Genomic DNA, 19,566 nt, shown 5'->3' on the forward strand with positions numbered 1-19,566 from the left:
ATTAAGCACTTTTCAGATTGAGAAATGTCTGCTTACCTAGGTTTGTGAAACAATTTATTCTGGAATTTGCTGTCCATTGAGTTTTTGAACATCGGAAGTACCCCATGGATTCTTCTATTTGATCATTATATTACTGTCCTCTCAGTATTCACAGACTCCGTTTCATTGGAAACATCAAGATGGCAACATCAAACCGTCAAATTTTTGAACATGCAAAAAGCTTTCAGTTTTCAGTATACACTGTTCAACCAAGCAAAGTCTTGGCAAACAAAATTAGCATTAGGATAGGAAATATCCAGCATTCTTGCAGATGGTGCCGATGCCGGTTGCCACGGTGCACTGCTCCTTGCTGTTTTGTATGTGTTTGTTCGTTCGTTTGTGTTGTCTGTGAAAATCCCACAAAGATCACTTTAATGAGAGAGGTACTCCTTAACATCAGACATACAGTACCTTCAAACATCGTTCCAGATTTCTCTCACTCACTGGAGTAACTCAACGGATTGTATAATAAAATAGGTACACACATTCATGATGGATTCTGTGTGTTTACCATTACTGTAAAGGTTCCTGACCCAACACGGCACTTACCTATGTTTTCCAGGGATGTTACTTGAAGTGCTAAGTTACTCCAACACTTTGTTTGCTTTTTTGTAAAGAAGCATCTGCAGTTCCTATTTTTCTACAGTAAAATGGAAGTTTCTCGTGTGGTTAGCTGGATAATGAAATAATCTTGAGATTTTGTCATATCTATCTGTGGGAACATAATAGAATTTTCATCAACTTTATTAATAAGTTAAGAGCAAGGAAAGGAAATCAACATCCAAAAAATGATGGCATAGTAATTTAGAAAGTGAGAATAAGAATGGCGTCTGCTATTTGCAATTTAATTCACTAAAAATGTTTTAAATTTCTCCGCAACAATGTTATGAAACAAAAATATTGCTCAGCCATGTAAAGGGATTCTAAAAAGGATATTCTAAATTTTGTTTAAAGAATTAGATTAAAAAAAGAAAGAAAAGTAAAAAGAGAGTGAGAGCATTGGGGAAATGTTTCAAGTGCTTAGGAATTTAGCACCAAAAGATACCACTGATGGACCAAGTGTGGGGATATTCAGAGACACGAGGCATTGCCGTGCTGGAGTAACTCGGCAAGCTGCATCTTTGGGAAAACATGGACCGGTGACATTCTGGGTCAAGACTATATGGCCAAGATAGATAACTGGCATCTCTAGCTACAGAGCTGGATGAGATTAAAAAGGATGGGTGTGACCATGGGAATGAAAAAGACCAAAAACATAACAACACACTCCTCCAATATTTGATGAGATAGGACTTTTCAATTCCAAAGCTGAAAATGTGTAATTTCTGAGCAACAAAGCTCACACAGTGTGAGCCAACTTAAATTGGACATTAAAGGTCATAATGCTACATTAAACATATAGGTGGCCTGACTTTGATTTAAAATCAAGGTCTGCTTGATGGGCAAATAATTTATTTCCATATACAATTGTTTATTAAACCATGGAATTGTAATACTGAATGGGAAAATAAATGAGAATTTAATATTTCAGATATGTGGATGCAATTTGAAATGGATTTAAATAAGTAAATCGGCTTTTCATTTACCCCTGGCAATTGATTCTAAGCACGTTTGTGGATGTAATTTTCACATTTTTTAAAAATCCTCTGAAATATATGTGCATAACAAGTGCCCAAATATTTAAACTACAGTGTGTTAGTTAACATATTGACATTGGAGTAGAAATATTGTCACAGCAACTCAGAAAAGTGAACGGTAACAGAAAGGTAGGACCAAAAATTGTGCCATTAGCAAACAAGGAACTTGTGTCTTATGCAAGAGTTTTAATAATACAAAAAATTCAGACACATTTCTAGATGAGAAATAGGTTGTCACGATATCTGATACTAGGTTGGCAATGGGGCAGGTAATAATGCAGGGATTTAGAGGATTATCTTGAAATCTGATACCAGCAAATATGGAGTTCGAGGAAAAAAAATGAATGGGAAGTTTTTGAAACATCCATACTGATAACAGAATAATTTCTTGCCTTATCCAAATTTAAATCAACTTCCAGTGAAACAATACTGTTCAGATGTGGCTTGTTTAAAAAATAATCCACGATTAAATAAGTGTCATGGCTTTTCAAAACATCAGCAATACTGAAGTAAAAAAAGCAATTGCATTGCACAATTTATAGTTAAAAAGAATCATGCAATCAATAAATAGTTTATATATCCATATAAATATATCAGATAAATGTCTATTTTACTGCTGCATGAACCACATCAGTATATGCATGAACCATAGCAGTAAAATAGAAATTTATCTGATTTATAGTGGGGTAATGAGATTATTTTGACATTTCACATTGTCTTTACTGTGGAAACATAATGGATTTAATATCATCCTGGTTGATAAGTCAGGGAAAAGTAAACAACATATGTCCGAATAATATAATCCTTCTTGCACCTTAAATTTGCCATCAGATAGATTATGGAAACAGTTCTCACTCTTTGAGTTCTCCCTGATGTATCAATGTTTGATTTACTTTTGCTAATTTCCATTTATATCTTGCAGGATGTTTGAAAATATTTTGCTGATGGAAAATTCAGTTTCCATTGCTTAAACACCTTGTGCTAAGCCTGCTTATTCACAAAAAGAAATTTTATTGGTTCTGATGAGGCTTGAGATTGCACGCTCTTCTTGGATTTTTCGTGAATGTTTTTAAGATGCCAGATGTAGATTTCATATGGATATGAAATGCGAATTGATTTGATTTGCTGAAAAATAAATAGAATTTCATCTAAGTAATCAGACACTTCTTTTCAAATGCAATTTGTAATACAAGGACATGAATTCAGTTTGCACTAAAGAAAAAAAGATAAAAGTGGAAATGTCTTCCACAATGATAAATGGCCAAGTACAAATGCAATTTCCACCCATAGGTTTCATGGAAAATGTTATTTGTAGCTAACTGCAACAGCAAATTACTGTTATTCTTCCCACCCAAAAGAACATTTAAGAAAGTGCATTGAAACTATGCAACCATGAATGAAAAATGTAATAGGTATTCTAAATGGAAATTCAGGACACCAAAAATGAGTTCATGGTCATAATGACGGAGTAACATTAGGAGGAGGAATAACAACAAAATAAGTTTTCTTAGTCCATTTCTGGAATAAAAACAGAAAATGCAGCAAAAATCTTGGCAACTCAGCAGAATCTGTGGAAAGAGAAACGTAATGTTTCGGGCCAGACCCTTTATCAGAACTGGACATACATCTGTATGAATATCTAAATATGTGGAATACAATAATATGGGAAAAATTGATATTTGCACTAAAATCTGCAAGTATCTTGCAAAAGGACAATACAAAATACAAATGCAAACTAAAGAATAACTTGCAAGATTATTTTATAATGAAAGTTTTTGGAATCTGTATTTCATTATTTTTGATAACAGCTTAAAGGAATTAGCTGGAAGGAAACATGCCTTTATTCATTACTTAGAAACATAGAAACATAGAAAATAGGTGCAAGAGTAGGCCATTCAGCCCTCCGAGCCAGCACCGACTGGCATTCAATTTCATGGCTGATCATCTACAATCAGTACATCGTTCCTGCTTTTTCCACATATCCCTTGATTCCTTTAGCCCTAGGAGCTAAATCTAACTCCCTTTTGAAAACATCTAGTGAATTGGTCTCCACTGCCATCTGTGGCAGAGAATTCCACAGATTCACAACTCTCTGTGTGAAAATGTATTTCCTCATCTCAGTCCTAAATGGCCTACCCCTTATTCTTAAACTGTGACTCCCCCAACATTGGGAACATTTTTCCTGCATTCAGCCTGTCCAATCCTTTAAGAATTTTATATGTTTCTATAAGATCCCCTCTCATTCTTCTAAATTCCAGTGAACACATGCCCAATCGACCCATTCTTTCATCATATGTCAGTCCTGCCATCCAGGGAATTAACCTGGTGAGCCTATGCTGCACTCCCTCAATAGCAATAATGTCCTTCCTCAAATTAGGAGACCAAAACTGCCCACAATGCTCCAGGTGTGCTTTCACCAGGGCCCTGTACAACTGCAATAGGACAAACTCAAATCCTCTCGCAATGAAGGCCAACATGCCATTAGCTTTCTTCACTGCCTGCTCTACCTGCATGCTTATATTCAGTGACTGATGTATAAGGACACCCAGGTCTTGTTGCACCTCCCCTTTTCCTAATCTGACACCATTCAAATAATAATCTGCCTTCCTTTCTTGCCACCAAAGTGGATAACCTCACATTTATCCACATTATACTGCATTTGCCCTACATCTGTCCACTCACCCAACCTATCCAAGTCACCCTGCAGCCTCATAGTATCCTCCTCGCAACTCACACTGCCACCCAGCTTTGTGTCACCCGCAAAATTGGAGATGTTACATTTAATTCCCTTGTTTATTTGTAACTATGTCAAAGACGAGTGGACGTAGTTTTAAGGTGGCGCAGCGGCACGGTGGCGCAGCGGTAGGGTTGCTGCCTTACAGCGAATGCAGCGCCGGAGACTCAGGTTCGATCCTGACTACGGGTGCCGTCTGTACGGAGTTTGTACGTTCTCCCTATGACCTGCGTGGGTTTTCTCCGAGATCTTTGGTTTCCTCCCACATTCCAAAGACGTACAGGTATGTAGGTTAATTGGCTGGGCAAATGTAAAAATTGTCCCTAGTGTGTGTAGGATAGTGTTAATGTGTGGGGATCGCTGGGCGGCGCGGACCCGGTGGGCCGAAGGGCCTGTTTCCGTGCTGTATCTCTAAATCTAAATCTAAATCTAAATCTAAGGTTAGTGAGGGAATATCTAAAGGAGACATGCCGGGCAAGTTTTTCTCCATGGAGTGGGTGAGTGGAATGCACTGTCAGGGGTGGTGGTGGAAGCAGAAACAAAAGTGGTGTTTAAGAGGCTTTTACATGGGCACATGGATATGTAACGAATGGAGGGATATGGATTACTTGCAGGTTACTTTAATTTGGCATTATTCTTGGTACAGATATTGTTGGCTGAAAGGCTTGTTCCAGTGCTATATTGTTCAACGCTCTATGTTCAATGTGCTATGTTGTCCTGAAAATACAACCTGTGTTTATGAAAGTAGGAAGGAATTATTACCCTTAGCAAAAGGTCAAAATCTCCACAGGGATTCCTTAAAATCATCGCACGGGGACGGATTTAAAATAATTGGCAGAAGGATTAGACAGAAGGGGAAAAATGTTTATAGTCAAAGGGTACTTGCTGGCTCGAAGGGCTGAATGGCCTCCTCCTGCACCTGTTTTCTATGTTTCTATGTTTCTAAGATACTAAGGGTTTGAAACTCATTACCTGAATGAATGGTGAAGGCATAAACTATCATGACATTTGGATGTGCATTTGAAGAGTCATGACATACCAAGCTTATGGTCTTAGTGCAGGAATAAAGGTATATTTGTTTCAATAGATGCAGGTAAAATGGGTCAAATGGTCCCATTCCAATTCATACATTTTCTTTGCTTTAAGGGGCACAATTCATAGCAATTCTTTACAATCATGAGAATGTGAAGGAAAGGTCTATTCTTAAAGGATTGCTTGTGCAGCAGAATGTTGGTGCTAATGAAGGATTATTCTTATGTGAGATGTTAAGAGCAGTTGCTGATCATCAGATCTTCCTTCCTGCACACTTGTTGAAGTACATCATTGACATCACGCCAATTATTCTACCTCAAATTCATTCTGTGCAAAGTGCTTTGAGGTGATTTTTAGAGGCATGATGAAATCATGTATGCATTCAAATCTTCCCATCATCCTTCACATTTGGGATAATAGTGTAGGTATAAGAAGTGAGAACGATGATTAAACATGCTATAAAACAGACTGAGTTGCTATGACGATTGTATTGACTAAGTAATCATGCAGTTGTTTGTTTTAAATCCTCAAGAATATATCAGAACTGTGGTGCAATCATTGACAGATAAGATTGAGCAGAGGCTTAATACTTCTGTGAGCTGATCACAGTAACATCTCATGTGAATTATGCTCGAATAAGCACACATAGATAAAGAACATAACCTCTTGTAACTCATTATGAAGGTCTAATAACGATTTAATGGATGTTCAATAATCTTCAATGATCCTTAAAAGCTTCTTTTTCCAAGTTGCTTTCATTTCGAAATTGATGCAGCACTAAAAACAAATTATTACATGAATCAATAAAATGCCTGTAACCGCAAAGAAAGATTTTTTTTAAGGAACTGTAACCCGTCTTTCTTTTCACTGTTCGTGGCCTTAGCTTTACTTCGGCTCTTGCATTGATGGCTGAATTATATAAAGCATTATTTTGATTGTTAACCTGAAAAGAAAAATACCGCACCAACAAGGGTTAAGGAAAAGATTAGCAGTGGAGTTCTTAGTTCAAATTAATTCATACTTCCATTCATTCTAACAGTGAAGGCTCAAAAAGTCCTTTAGGCCTTGTATTTCCTAAGTATGCTATTATTGCCCTCAAGATAATTATAAGGAATCTGCTCTTCAGGATAATCTAATGCTTCCTTATCTCTTAAGCAGTGCAGACAAGTCTCCTAATTCCTTTCAGCTGCTCAGGTCTTTCACACAACTCCAACCATAGGATACAGACACAATCTGAGGTTGGGACTCCTTGATAACAGTTATTTCAGGCTGTGATCACAATCTGTGCTTCCTTGGCTATAAAAGTAACCACTGTCCTGATTTATTCATTTAGTTCTAACTCATTTCAAGCAGAAAGGATCAACACACCAGCCAAGTCACAACCAACTGATCAGAGATGTGCTCTTTAATCTACAAATTGAGAGGGAGAAGGGAAAATCGGAAGCACCAGTATTACAGTATAGCAAAGGGGATTACAGAGGCATGGGCAGGAGCTGGCCAGATTTGACTGAAAGGAGGCCCTAGCAGGGAAGACGGTGGAACAGCAATGGCAGGTATTCCTGGGAATAATGCAGAAGTTGCAGGATCAATTCATCCCAAAGAGGAAGAAAGAAGTAAGAGGCACCCATGGCTGACAAGGGAAGTCAAGGACAGCATAAAGCTAAAAGAGAATAAGTATAACATAGCAAAGAAGAGCGGGAAGCCAGAGGATTGGGACTCTTTTAAAGAGCAACAGAAGATAACTGAAAAAGCAATACGGGGAGAAAAGATGAGGTACGAAGGTAAGCTGGCCAATAATATAAAGGAGGATAGTAAAAGCTTCTTTAGGTATGTGAAGAGGAAAAAAATAGTTAAGGCAAATGTGGGTCCCTTGAAGACAGAAGCAGGGGGATTTATTATGGGGAACAAGGAAATGGCAAACGAGTTGAACCGTTACTTTGGATCTGTCTTCTCTAAGGAAGATACAAACAATCTCCCAGATGTTCTAGTGGCCAGAGATCCTATGGAGTTGGGTAGACTGATGGGACTGAAGGCTGATAAATCCCCAGGGCCTGATGGTTTGCATCCCAGGGTACTTAAGGAGGTGGCTCCAGAAATCATGAACGCATTGGTGATCATTTTCCAATGTTTCACAACAGCATTTTTAGCAAATCTGCACTCCTTGGCTAAACCTATTTAGATAAATGATCCCAATTAACCACAGTTCACACATCTTGTTTGACATAATGATGTGCTTATGTCGAGGAGCAATGTACTTACCCTTGATTTCACATGCAACCATTCACCCACAAATGTCAGTGGCCTGATTGTTTAAGCATATTTATCAGTCCAAATAATGTACAAAACATTGCGAGGTAAATGTTTTTGTTTCGGGGTAGAACAATAATGAATTCTAATTGATAATAATTGCAAAGTAGGACAAGAATATAAATCATATATACTTTTATTATCTGGTCACATTAGGTACACAAAAGATGTATTATTACAATATTTTAAAAAATCTATATTTTGTATTAATTTTTTTTTGCATCCTTGAGACTTGCTGCATTTCCTTAAGCCACTCGGTTTTTAACTTTGTTTTGAAGGTGTTGCAACCTTTCTCCTTTTCCCTATAGTTGATGAGTCCATTAAATCAAATTTCTAATCTAGCTTTTGAGAGATTTTCTTTTTGCATATGGTGAATTTTCCTTTCATTTTTTTTAACATGAAACAAAATCCTACACAAACAAAAAAACGTTGTCATGTAAGTCAGAGTAAAGTACTCAGATGTTTATGGCTGTGAGTGTGATTCTTTAAATAACTTGCATGTAAATTTAGATGGATTGGTCAATAACTGAAAAAAAACGTAAAATTAGAGGAATTGGGGACTGAGAGGTAGGCTCTCAAAGGATACAGTAAAATATAGATCAGTTACAGATAAGGGCAGAGAAATGTTAGATGGAGATTAATGTGAGCAAGTGTGGGGCACCACACTTTGGGAGATCAATGTCATGAGAAAGTATGGTGGTACATTGATAATCCAAGCTGCCCTACTCCATAGTTGCCTGAAAGTGACAACACAAATAGATAGAGTGGTAAAGAAGCCATATACTGAAGTATAGTTTGGAGTCATTCATCAGCAATACCTATTTACCAAGCATATAGTATGTGTGCCTTTGCCGATCAGGGCATTGAGTATAAAAGTTAGAAAGTAATGTTGCAGCAGTACAAAATTTTGGTTGGGTCACATTTGGAGTATTGTCTCCAGTTCTAGTCACCCCATTAGAGGATAGACGGGGAGGGTGCAGAAGAATTTTCACAGACTGCTGCCTGGTTTAGAGGTTGTTGGTAATAAGGAGAGATTGAGCAAACTTGGATTGTTTTCTCTGAAGCATTGGAGGATGAGGGGAGACCTGATAGACATATATAAAATTATGAGTGTCATTGATCGGGTTGACAGTCAGAGCCTTTTTCTGAGGGTGGGATTGTCAAGACGGCATATCTTTAAGGTCTGAGGAGGAAGGTTTAACGCAGATGCACAGACCAGGTTTTTTTACATGGAGAGTGCAGGGTGCCTGGACTGTGCTGCCAGGGGTGGTAGTGGAAGCAGATTAGTTATGTTTAAGAAGCTTTTAGATAAGGAAATTGATTTGCAAGGGATGGAGAGAGATAGATTTGCCTGCAGGCAGAGGAGTTCCATTTAACTCAGTATGATGTTGGACACAGACACTGTGGGTTGAAGGGTCTGTTCCTGTGTTGTACTGTTAAAATATTTAAACAGTTGCCTGAATTTGTCCGACAAAGAATGAATGTTCTGCAAGGTGGGAGAGACAAAATTTTAAAGGAGATGTACGGGGCAATCATTTTTACACAGAGGCTGGTAAATGCCAGGACGCTCTACCAGGGTCAGTGGTTGAGGCAGATATAATAGTGGCAATTAAGAGGCTGTTGGATAGGCAGATGGATAAGCAAGGAAAGGTGAGATAGGAATTATGCACATGTAGTAAAGAGATGGCCTTGGCATCATGTTCAGCACAGACATTATGGACAAAGGACTTGTTCTGGTGCTGTACTATTCCATGTTCTATGGACTGTTTTGTTCAATGATATTATAATTAATTCATAATTCAAAATCTGACTAAAAATCACATTCTTAAAAGTCAAACGAAGGAAATAACATGAAAAATGGAACACGACTGCAGATTAAAAGGAAAACAATTTATGGAGGGACTGAATTTAAGTGTATTCAAATAAAAGCAGGATATTTATTTAAAAAACATAGGTTACATGCGTAACCATGGGTGGCACAGCGGGGCAGTGGCAGAGTTGCTGCCTTACAGCACCAGAGACATGAGTTTGATCCTGACCACGGGTGCTGTCTGTACAAAGTTTGTACGTTCTCCCTGTGACCGTGTGGAATTTCTGTGGTGCTCTGGTTTCCTCCCACACGCCAAAGGTGTGCAGGTTTGTAGGTTAATTGGCTTTGGTAAGTTGTTAAATTGTCCCTAGTGTGTAGGATAGTGCGACTGTATGGGGTGATCAATGTTGGCGCAGATACAGTGGGTCAAAGGGCCTGTTTCCAGGCTGAATTTCTAGAGTCTAAAAGCTCTGAATGGAAGTGGGCATTCTGAATGCTTGAGATTTTCTTGTCACCTGTATCCTGGCTGTAATCTGTTGTTGGACTCTGTGCTCAGTTCAGTGCTGAAGTGCTAACTTCCTGAAATTCTTCATCTAATTTGCTGCAAGTTCCACCCAAGGAACTTGGCATTGGAACCGCAAGTCCATTTGTTTTAACGTCGAGCAGCAGCTGTGAGGACAGAGAAAAGTTTCAGGTAATTCTCGTTTCTCGTGCTTAGGTTTTATTTTGGAATTAATTGTTTTGTAGTTGTCAATGATTTTGATTGTTTTGTTTTTTAGCAAAATACATCAGCATTTAAATTATTTGATAGCAGTTGAATCTAGGGATGCTGGTTACCTGTCACACAATCTATTTCTATTGACTGGGCTTGTTGAGGTACTAGTTTTACTGCTACTTTTAGCACCTTTTTTTTAAAGACCAGAAGTTCATGTACTGTTCCTTGCTCGAGTTAGACCAAGTTGTTGCCGGGAGATCTGTCCTTGAACAGAGGGAACCTTTTAGATAAGAGAATAGTAAGGTCAGTTGTTTGTTTCTTTCAGCCTAAGTATCTGTAACTGACATGTAATAGAAAAGGACACAAAGTGCTGAAGAAACTCAGCCGGTCATATGGATAGGTGATGTTTCAGGTCAGCATCCTCCTTCAGATTGACTGTGGTGCGTGGGTGGGGGAGGGTGGATAAACATAAACAGTGTGAAGAAGGGTTGCAACCTGAAATGTCACCTATCCATATCCTTCAGCAATGTTGCCCAACCTGCTGAGTTACTCCAACACTTGGTGTCTTTTTTTTGTAAACCAGTATCTGCAGTTTATGTGTCTACACATGTAACCTACGTTTTTTAAAATAAATATCTTGTTTTTATTTGGATACATCTAAATTCATTCCCTCCATAAATCGTTTTCCTCTTTTTGACTTTTAAGAATGTGATTTTTAGCCAGATTTCGAATTGTGAATTTATTACAATATAATTGGTGACTCTCGGACTATTGTTGATCGGACTTCATTGGCTTTATCTTGCACTAAACGTTATTCCCTTATCATGTATCTGTACACTGTAAATGGCTCGATTGTAATCATGTCTTTTCTTTCCACTGATAGGTTAGCATGCACAAAAGCTTTTTGCTGCACCTCGGTACACGTGACCATAAACTAAACTGAATTGAAGTATCAAAAATGTATTTTTGGTTTAGTTTAGAGATGCAGCATGGTAATAAGGTTACAATTATTTTGGTTAAATTAGGATATCTGCTATATTCAGCATTTTGGAAACCCATAACATATTCAGCGAGAATAAATAATATTTCCTCTAAGTTATATATTGTGTCTTTGTGCTCTCTCTCTTCAGGTGAAAACTCAACTCGGGGAAACAATGGTGGATGCAATGGCTTATGCTTAATTATCCCCGGAGGCAGAGTTTGTGCTTGTGCTGATGGTCAATATTTAGATGAAGACAATGTTACCTGCAAATGTAAGTTCATCATTTTGGGTCTTTTATCCATTTGTCACTGAAATTAATCTTTAAACTATCTCTATACAAATATTGAACAATTAACAGATCTTAGGTAGTCCTTCTGAAATTGCGAGTTCTGAGATGGCTGATGAGACCGTTGTGAAAATGACAGACTCCTCCACATAAGGGACAGGAGGTAGCTGGCAGAGTGAAGAGTAAATAGTTTGCGATGGTGTGCTCCTTCCTGGTCTTGTTTATGCAGGCGTGCAAGGCCTTGAGGTTCTCAATAGCATCTTGAATATTTCTACCCAAATTTGACCAGTCATGGGTCAAAGATTCACAGGAATTAGAGTTGGTGTTGAACTTCTTGAAGGAAGCTTGGAACAATTCTTTAATCTCTGTTTCCTTTGTAATCTCCTTCCATATGAGAGAAAATGGGTAACAGGAAAAAGTGGAATAATGGGATGGATGGTCTTTCTTCTGGAGCCAGCATAGACCTAATGGGCAAATGGATCCCTTCAATCAGAAGAAATATTAAAAATATATGTGAAAGGTTCATGTGTAGGTAATTTAACTTTGAATTCCCCAGGTTACTTTCAGTTATTCAGCTCTTCTACTTATTGTGGGCTATTAAAATTTGTGTTTGACTGGTTTGTTCTTTGTAATCCCCTATATAAATGGTTGGTGGTTCAGGAATATAAAAGATAAAACAGCAGAGACACTCAGTAAGCCAAGCAGTACCTGAAGAGAAGGAAACAGTTAACATTTCAGACAAACAATCCTTCACCAGAACATGAGGAATTCATTCCTATGGAACTCACTACCCCAAACCGTTAGAGACTCCTCCACACTCACCACATTCAAAACATCGCTGAAGTCCCACCTGTTCAGTACTGCCTTCAACCACTGAAGGTCACCTCACCTTCTGTCTCCTTTCTCTGTTCGTTTACTTATTTACTTATTTATCTATTTATTCATTTCCCTATGTTCTCTAAATCTCTGTAAAGCGTCTTTGAGTATATGAAAAGCGCTATATAAATAAAATGCATTATTATTATTATTATTATTATTATTCAAACTGACATCTGACAGCATCAGGCAAAAATTGAATATTTCATCTCAGTTATCATTTGTACTTTAGGAAATGTTTTCTTCAACATCAACAATGCTTTGGCACTGACTGAATTTCTAAATCATTAATGCATTCCAAGCTTTTTGTAATTCTTTCTTTTTGGGGAGTTGGGTAATTCTGGCAAGGCCAGAATATATTGCCATCCCTTATTGCCCTAAAGGTTCACGAGGTTAATTCCTGGGACGGCTGGCCTCTCATATGTTGAAAGAATGGAGCGACTGGGCTTGTGCATACTGGAATTTACAAGGATGAGAGGGGATCTTATTGAAACATGTAAGACTATTAAGGGATTGAACACGCTAGAAGCAGGAAACATGTTCCCGATGTTGGGGGAGTGCAAAACCAGGGGCCACAGTTTAAGAATAAGGGGTAGGCCATTTAGAATGGAGATGAGGAAAAACCTTTTCACCCAGAGAGTTGTGAATCTGTGGAATTCTCTGCCTCAGAAGTCAGTGGAGGCTGATTCTCTGGATGCTATCAAGAGAGAGTTAGATATAGCTCTTAAAGATAGCGGAGTCAAGGGGTATGGGGAGAAGGCAGGAACGATTGTGGATGATCAGCCATGCTCACAGTGAATGGCGGTGCTGGCTCAAAGGGCCGAATGGTCTACTCCTGCACTTATTGTCTATTATCTATTGTCTATTGAGACCAAGGCTGGTGAAGGTACTCCCACGCTGCTATTGGGTAGGAATTTCCAGGATGTAGATCTGGTGACATTGAAGGACTGGCAATATGTTTCTAAGTTAGGAAGAGCTGCCCTCCTTTCCTTTTTGGTGCTAAAGGTCATGGGTGTGCGTTGTGTTTTCAAAATAACAAAGGTGAGTGATTTTAGTGCATTTGATAGATGGTATAGTCTGCAGCCCTTGTGAGGTTGATATAGGGAATGAAAGTTGATGGTGCACTAGTCAAGAAAGTTGTTTTGTCCCAGATAGTGTTGTCTCTTGAGCATTTTTGGAGCTGCACTCATTAAGGCAGGCAGAATGAGTTTCCTCACATTCCTGATTTGAAGATGGTGGAAAGGCCTTGTGATGTTCGGAAGTGATTAGCCACCACATTATATCATGCCTCTGACTTACTCAAGCCATAATATTTATGTAGGCTAGTCCAGTAACATTTCTTATCATCATTCTGAAGAAAGTTCCCAACCCAAAACATCATGTATCCATTTCCGTTCACAGATGTTGCCTGAATCAGTGTGTTCCTCCAGTAATGTGTTTTTTAGTTCTGGTCAATGGTAACATCAAAGATGTCTAGGTGATGGTCATGCCATTAAGATGACAAAGGTTGGTGATTAGATAGTCTCTTGTTGCCAATGGTCATGGCTTAGCACTTTTCTAGTTGAATATTCATTGCAATTTACCAATCATATCTGAATGTTATTTAGACATTGCTTCCTCCATCTGTTTCATTGTCTGAGGAGTTGTGAAGATTGTGTAATTGGCAGTGAGTAAGCACATTTCTGACATAAACGTGGCAGATCATGCTACATTTGCAGAAAGAGGAATATTAACATTTAAGGACTGAAACCCTGAGGAAGAGAGGAACAATTTCTCGACACAAGCAGCTGCAGATGCAGGAATCTTGCATTAAACACTAAGTGCTGGAATAACTCAACAGGTTAGGCAGCATCTTTAGAGGGCATGGACAAGTGACGTTTAGTACCCTTCTTCAGACTGCCTTTAGTTGGGGAAATAAAGATGGATCAAAAGTGGGAGCAGGCAAAGCCTCACAATTTATAGGTGGAGAAATAAGAAGATGAAACAAGTTAGTCTCGGCAGGGAAGGTGGGGAGGGCGATAGGTGGAACAAAGGGAATTTATCTGATAGTCTGAAATAATGTGGCCACGAGAAGAAAGTTAGTTCTCCTTTGCCTGTGCAATGTGGCTTGAATTATCACCAATAATGTGGTGTGTAAAGTTTGTGTAAAGTTAAGGGTCTGGCTCTGGTGCTTGGTTAGAAGTCATGGAATAGGTGCAGAGAATTCCAAAGGGGAGCGTGAACAGTTGGTGGCCATGGCCTATATCTATATCAACAAAATAAATGACTGGAAGCTCAACGGCTCAGCTTGTGGAGCTGTTGCCTCAAGCACCAGTGACCCAAATTTAATCCTGACCTCCAGTGCTGTCTCTGTGGAGTTAACCTTTCCCACCTCCTGGTCATCAGAAGGTTAATTTAACTATGTTCATTTTCTACACCTGCATTGAGCTCAGGTTTGTAAACAATCCACTACAGAATCCTATCCACCTTGTCACAATGAGATCGTACCTGCAATCCCATACAATTATCTCAGTTCTTTCTTTGAGTTAGAAATCTAATAGTGAGAATTTCTGTCACCTATGAGGATTCAATCATGAGCGCATTTAGCAGTGTAATTTAGAGTAAACTCATCCCTCTTCCCATGAAGTGATGACAATGGGTGTGTCTGGCCAAGCAGGTTTAAGAGAGATAAACTGGCCTTCTGTTTCCAACAAGCAGAATCAATTTCATCTGTTAGTCAGCTGGCTCGCAAACAACAGTCCATGAGGGAATATTAAAACATTTAGTTGCCATATTTTCTCTGTGAGAAGTCGCAAGGCATCAAGAAATCTGTAGCTGAGCAATCTGACATTTGGCATTATGGACCAGGCTGCTGCTAACTGAGGAGACGCACAAAGTTCAGTCAAGGAAGAAAGGCAGGAGAATGTTTTTGAGGAGTTATTTGTTTGGAAACCCAAATATAAATTGAATTTCACCCCAGGGAGCTGTTGCCTGGTTATAATAAATGTAGGAACGTTTGGAAGAAATAAATAGGGGAGGAAAATTAAATAAGTAAAGTGTTGATTTCCTCTTCCTTTATAATAAGACAGATTCTGTGGCTACATAAAAAATAAAGGTTTAATTGACGAAGACAGTATAAGTCTTGGCAAGGAGAAATCAAAAAGAGATTGAGAATCACTTAATCTCCAATGCCACTGGCCCTTTGAATAAAACATTACCTTAATATTATCCCACTAACTATTTTTTTCTACTATAACGTCCTACACAATTATAGAACAGCATTTCCCTTCCTTTTCATTTATATTCTCCCTTAGAGCAATTTCAAGGGCCAGTCTTAAATGCACAATACTCTGCTCATTTTGAAAAACCCTACATTTTCTCTTGGCTGAATCACAATCCTAGATCTCACGAGAGAAAATACCTTCAGTTTTGCCTTGATTGCAGAGCATTCTCTGCCAGTTTGTAAAACTCATTTTACAAAGAGGAATTGAAAAAGTTTCATCAAGCGAATTTGAAATGAACTTTTAAAAAAAACGATGTTTAAAGATAGCCTATTTACAGATGTAGTTTGATCTGAGGTGGAAGAGGGACATTTTTTTGGGGGTGAACTTTCGACTTCCCATGGATGATCTCTATATATTCCAACTTGGAAATACTGACCAGGTGATATGCTGGATTCCAAGGATTGTGAAATATATATCATCATAAGATCTGAGCCAAATCAAATTCAATTCTTTGCTCATGTTAGTGCTGAGACTGAAATAGTAAATTACTTGAAGTGACTGCAAACTGATTTGTGTCTTTCGTCTGGAACTAGAAAGGGTTCTTTGCTATTGCTGGTCATTGTTATCTGTTGGACTGAGACCCATAGACAATTTGCCAACTGTTTGCAGATTTTTGTGATATTGATAGAGCATGCTTTAGTCTTGTCCCATTACTGTTAGTCTCCAGCCAAGCCTGACCAATTTATTTCCATTTAAAGTTTATTTTTATTCTAAAATATACTATTTAATGGCCATTGTGCATGCCTTGCTGGATGAATAAACCATGTAGGAAATAGTGCACTTTCGACTGTTGTTGGAATGCATCCATTTCTAAGTAACCTGGCAAAGCTTAATGACGATTAAGTCCTATCTGTGTATTGTAGCTTAAAAACATTCCTGAAACCAATATAAAAATAATATCCACCATTCTTGGTGTAACCCTAAGTTATATTATTGCTATAGCACAAAAGTTATTTTATCTATAAGCCATTATAATAATATCTGTCCCATTCTAGACATGAAGCTATATGTGAATAATGTCATCCCTTTAAATAATGTCATCCCTATGAATAAATTGTTGAAGAGAAGTCACCTTCAGTTTAGGCAGCTCCTTGGGGTCATGGATGACTTGCTGGGATGGAATGTTGAGGAAGGGGTAAGAGAGTAAGGTCGGGCAAAATCGGGACCAGTGTGTGAAGGGAGGTGAATACCGAATTAAAGGTGTAGGAAAAAAATTGCCGATGCTGGTTTAAATCGAAGGTAGGCACAAAATGCTGGAGTAACTCAGCAGGACAGACAGCATCTCTGGAGAGAAGGAATGGGTGACGTTTTGGGTCGAGACCCTTCTTTAGACTGATGTCAGGGGAGGGGGCAGGACAAATATAGAATGTAGTTGGAGACAGGAAGACAAGTGGGAGAACTGGGAAGGGGGAGTGGATAGAGAGGGAACCAGATAATCCCTGCTTTCCGTCTCTATCCCCTCTCCCTTCCCAGTTCTCTCACTAGTCTTCCAGTCTCCAACTACATTCTATCTTTGTCCTGCCCCCTCCCCTGACATCAGTCTGAAGAAGGGTCTCGACCCGAAACGTCACCCATTCCTTGCCTGCTGAGATGCTGCCCCAGCCCTGCTGAGTTACTCCAGCATTTTGTGTCTACCACCGAATTAAAGGTGTTGTGTTTGAATGGACATAGTATAAGAAACTATAGCATCGTTAGAGATTTTAGCATCATTAGAGATTGGTAGGTATGATGTTGTGGGAATTACAGAGAAGTGGCTGCAAGAGGATCGGAGCTGGGAGCTAAATATTCAGGGTTATATGTCATATCGGAATGACAGAAAGGTGGGCAGAGGGGGTGGGGTAGCTCTGTTGGTTAACAATGAAATTCAATCCTTAGTGAGGGGTGACAGAGAATCAGAAGATGTAGAGTCATTGTAAATAGACATTGTGGACCATTTTACACAAATTCTACATCAACCCCATTAAAAAAAATCACACCACATTATTTTCGTTGGATTCTTACACTCACTTAGACACTAAGAGCAACTTGCCAATGAACCTACCGACCTTCATATCCTTGAGATATGAGGGGTAATCAGAACATCTAGAACTAACCCGCATGGTCACAGAGAATGTGCAAATTCCTTACAGACAAGTGCCAAGGTCAGGACTGAACTCAGGCCTCTGGTGCTATAAGGCCACAGCTCCACCAGCTGTGTCACTGTGCAGCCCATTTACTTGAGAGTTCCTGCCCTTTCAATAAATATTTATTGAAACCTTAGGGGAAATGCTTCCATCACAGAGAAGAGAGTGGGGAATAAAGGTGGGGGATTTTACTAAAAATTGGAGAATTCAATGTACCCTTTCCACCTTTTCTCCCCTTCCCTCCCTTCATTCCCCATCACTTACCTGTGCCCCATCTGGATGCAAAACCCAATTCTCCTTTCTCTTTCCTCCTGAACCCTTTCACCTATATCCCTTCCTCTGGCTTCACGTTTCATACCTCTTCTATCCTTGTCTCCCATTTTTTTACACTTTCATCTCTGGCCTTTGTCCAACCATCTGCCAATCAAAACTCCCAACCCTCACCTGTATCAACCTATCATTTGTGTAAGAAGGAACTGCAGATGCTGTTTTTTTTTAGATTTTTAGATTTAGAGATACAGCGCAGAAACAGGCCCTTCGGCCCATGCCGCCCAGCGATCACCACACATTAACACTATCCTACACCCACGAGGGACATTTTTTTTTTTTTTACATTTGCCCAGCCAATTAACCTACAAACCTATACGTCTTTGGAGTGTGGGGGGAAACCGAAGATCTCGGAGAAAATCCACGCAGGTCACGGGGAGAACGTACGGACTCCGTACAGTACAGCACCCGTAGTCAGGATCGAACCTGAGTCTCCGGCGCTGCATTCGCTGTAAGGCAGCAACTCTACCGCTGCACCACCGTGCCGCTAATAGACACAAACCGAAGATAGACACAAAATGCTGGAGTAACTCAGCGGAACAGGCAGCATCTCTGGAGAAAAGGAAAGGGTGACATTTCAGGCCTGAAGAAGGGTCTCGACCCGAAACGCCACCCTTTCCTTCTCTCCAGAGATGTTGCCTGTCCAGCTGAATTACTCCAGATTTTTGTGTCTATATTCCACCTATCACTTGCAAGGCTTTGTCCCACCCCTACCTCTCTTCCATTTTTCTCCTCCCCCCCACCCGACCCCCACCACAATCAGCCTCAAAAAGGATCCCAACCCGAAACATTGCCTTTGCATTCTCTAGAGATGTTGCCTGACCCACTGAGTTACTCCAGCACTTTGCCAGCACTTTGTCCTTTTCGGTGAAGCACCATCTGTAGTTCCTTGTGCCTTCATCCAGAGAATGTAGTTTTTATTTCCTGAATAGAAAATAAAACAAAATTTACCTTATTATTTCCTTCTTAATTATTGCTCTTCAGAATATCACAATCCATAAACACAGTTTAGACATTGACATTTTGCATCATGTCTTGTACTTAAATGTGCCCAGGTCTGCTCTTGCCACTAATGATGCATGGAATGGAGATGGAGCAGAGCTTACAATTCAAGTGTTGGAAGTTTGGCTCAGTTTAAGAACATTAAGTGGATGAAATATGCATCGCTCTTTCTTAAACTGGAGTTTCATATTTGTATAATTAAATGTTCTTCCATATTTCATGCCGTGCCTTTGGCACATCAGATGAAAATAAGGAGGGAAGCATTTTTAATCAGACTCATCAGATTGTCTAAAGTGAGACCATCTATTTGAATTCACCGAGGATGGCTTTGAGAAAAACAAGCTCATTCTATCTTCTGAACTTTATCACACATAAACTGACAACTTTTGTTTCCACTAATTTTCTCCAAGAATGATCAACCTAAAATGCTCCC

General features: G+C 39.2%; 1 protein-coding gene across 1 annotated transcript in view; it reads left to right on the plus strand.

Moving 5' to 3' along the window:
• Window positions 1–19,566, plus strand: part of LOC144595762 (low-density lipoprotein receptor-related protein 1-like) — a 1,259,652-nt gene that overhangs the window by 721,292 nt on the left and 518,794 nt on the right. The window contains exon 15 of the mRNA XM_078403382.1: window positions 11,405–11,527. Coding sequence (XP_078259508.1) covers window positions 11,405–11,527 — 123 coding nt within the window. The remainder of the gene's footprint in view (window positions 1–11,404; window positions 11,528–19,566) is intronic.

This window comes from Rhinoraja longicauda, chromosome 8 (genome assembly GCF_053455715.1).
Source record: "Rhinoraja longicauda isolate Sanriku21f chromosome 8, sRhiLon1.1, whole genome shotgun sequence".
NCBI classification, from domain to species: domain Eukaryota; kingdom Metazoa; phylum Chordata; class Chondrichthyes; order Rajiformes; family Arhynchobatidae; genus Rhinoraja; species Rhinoraja longicauda.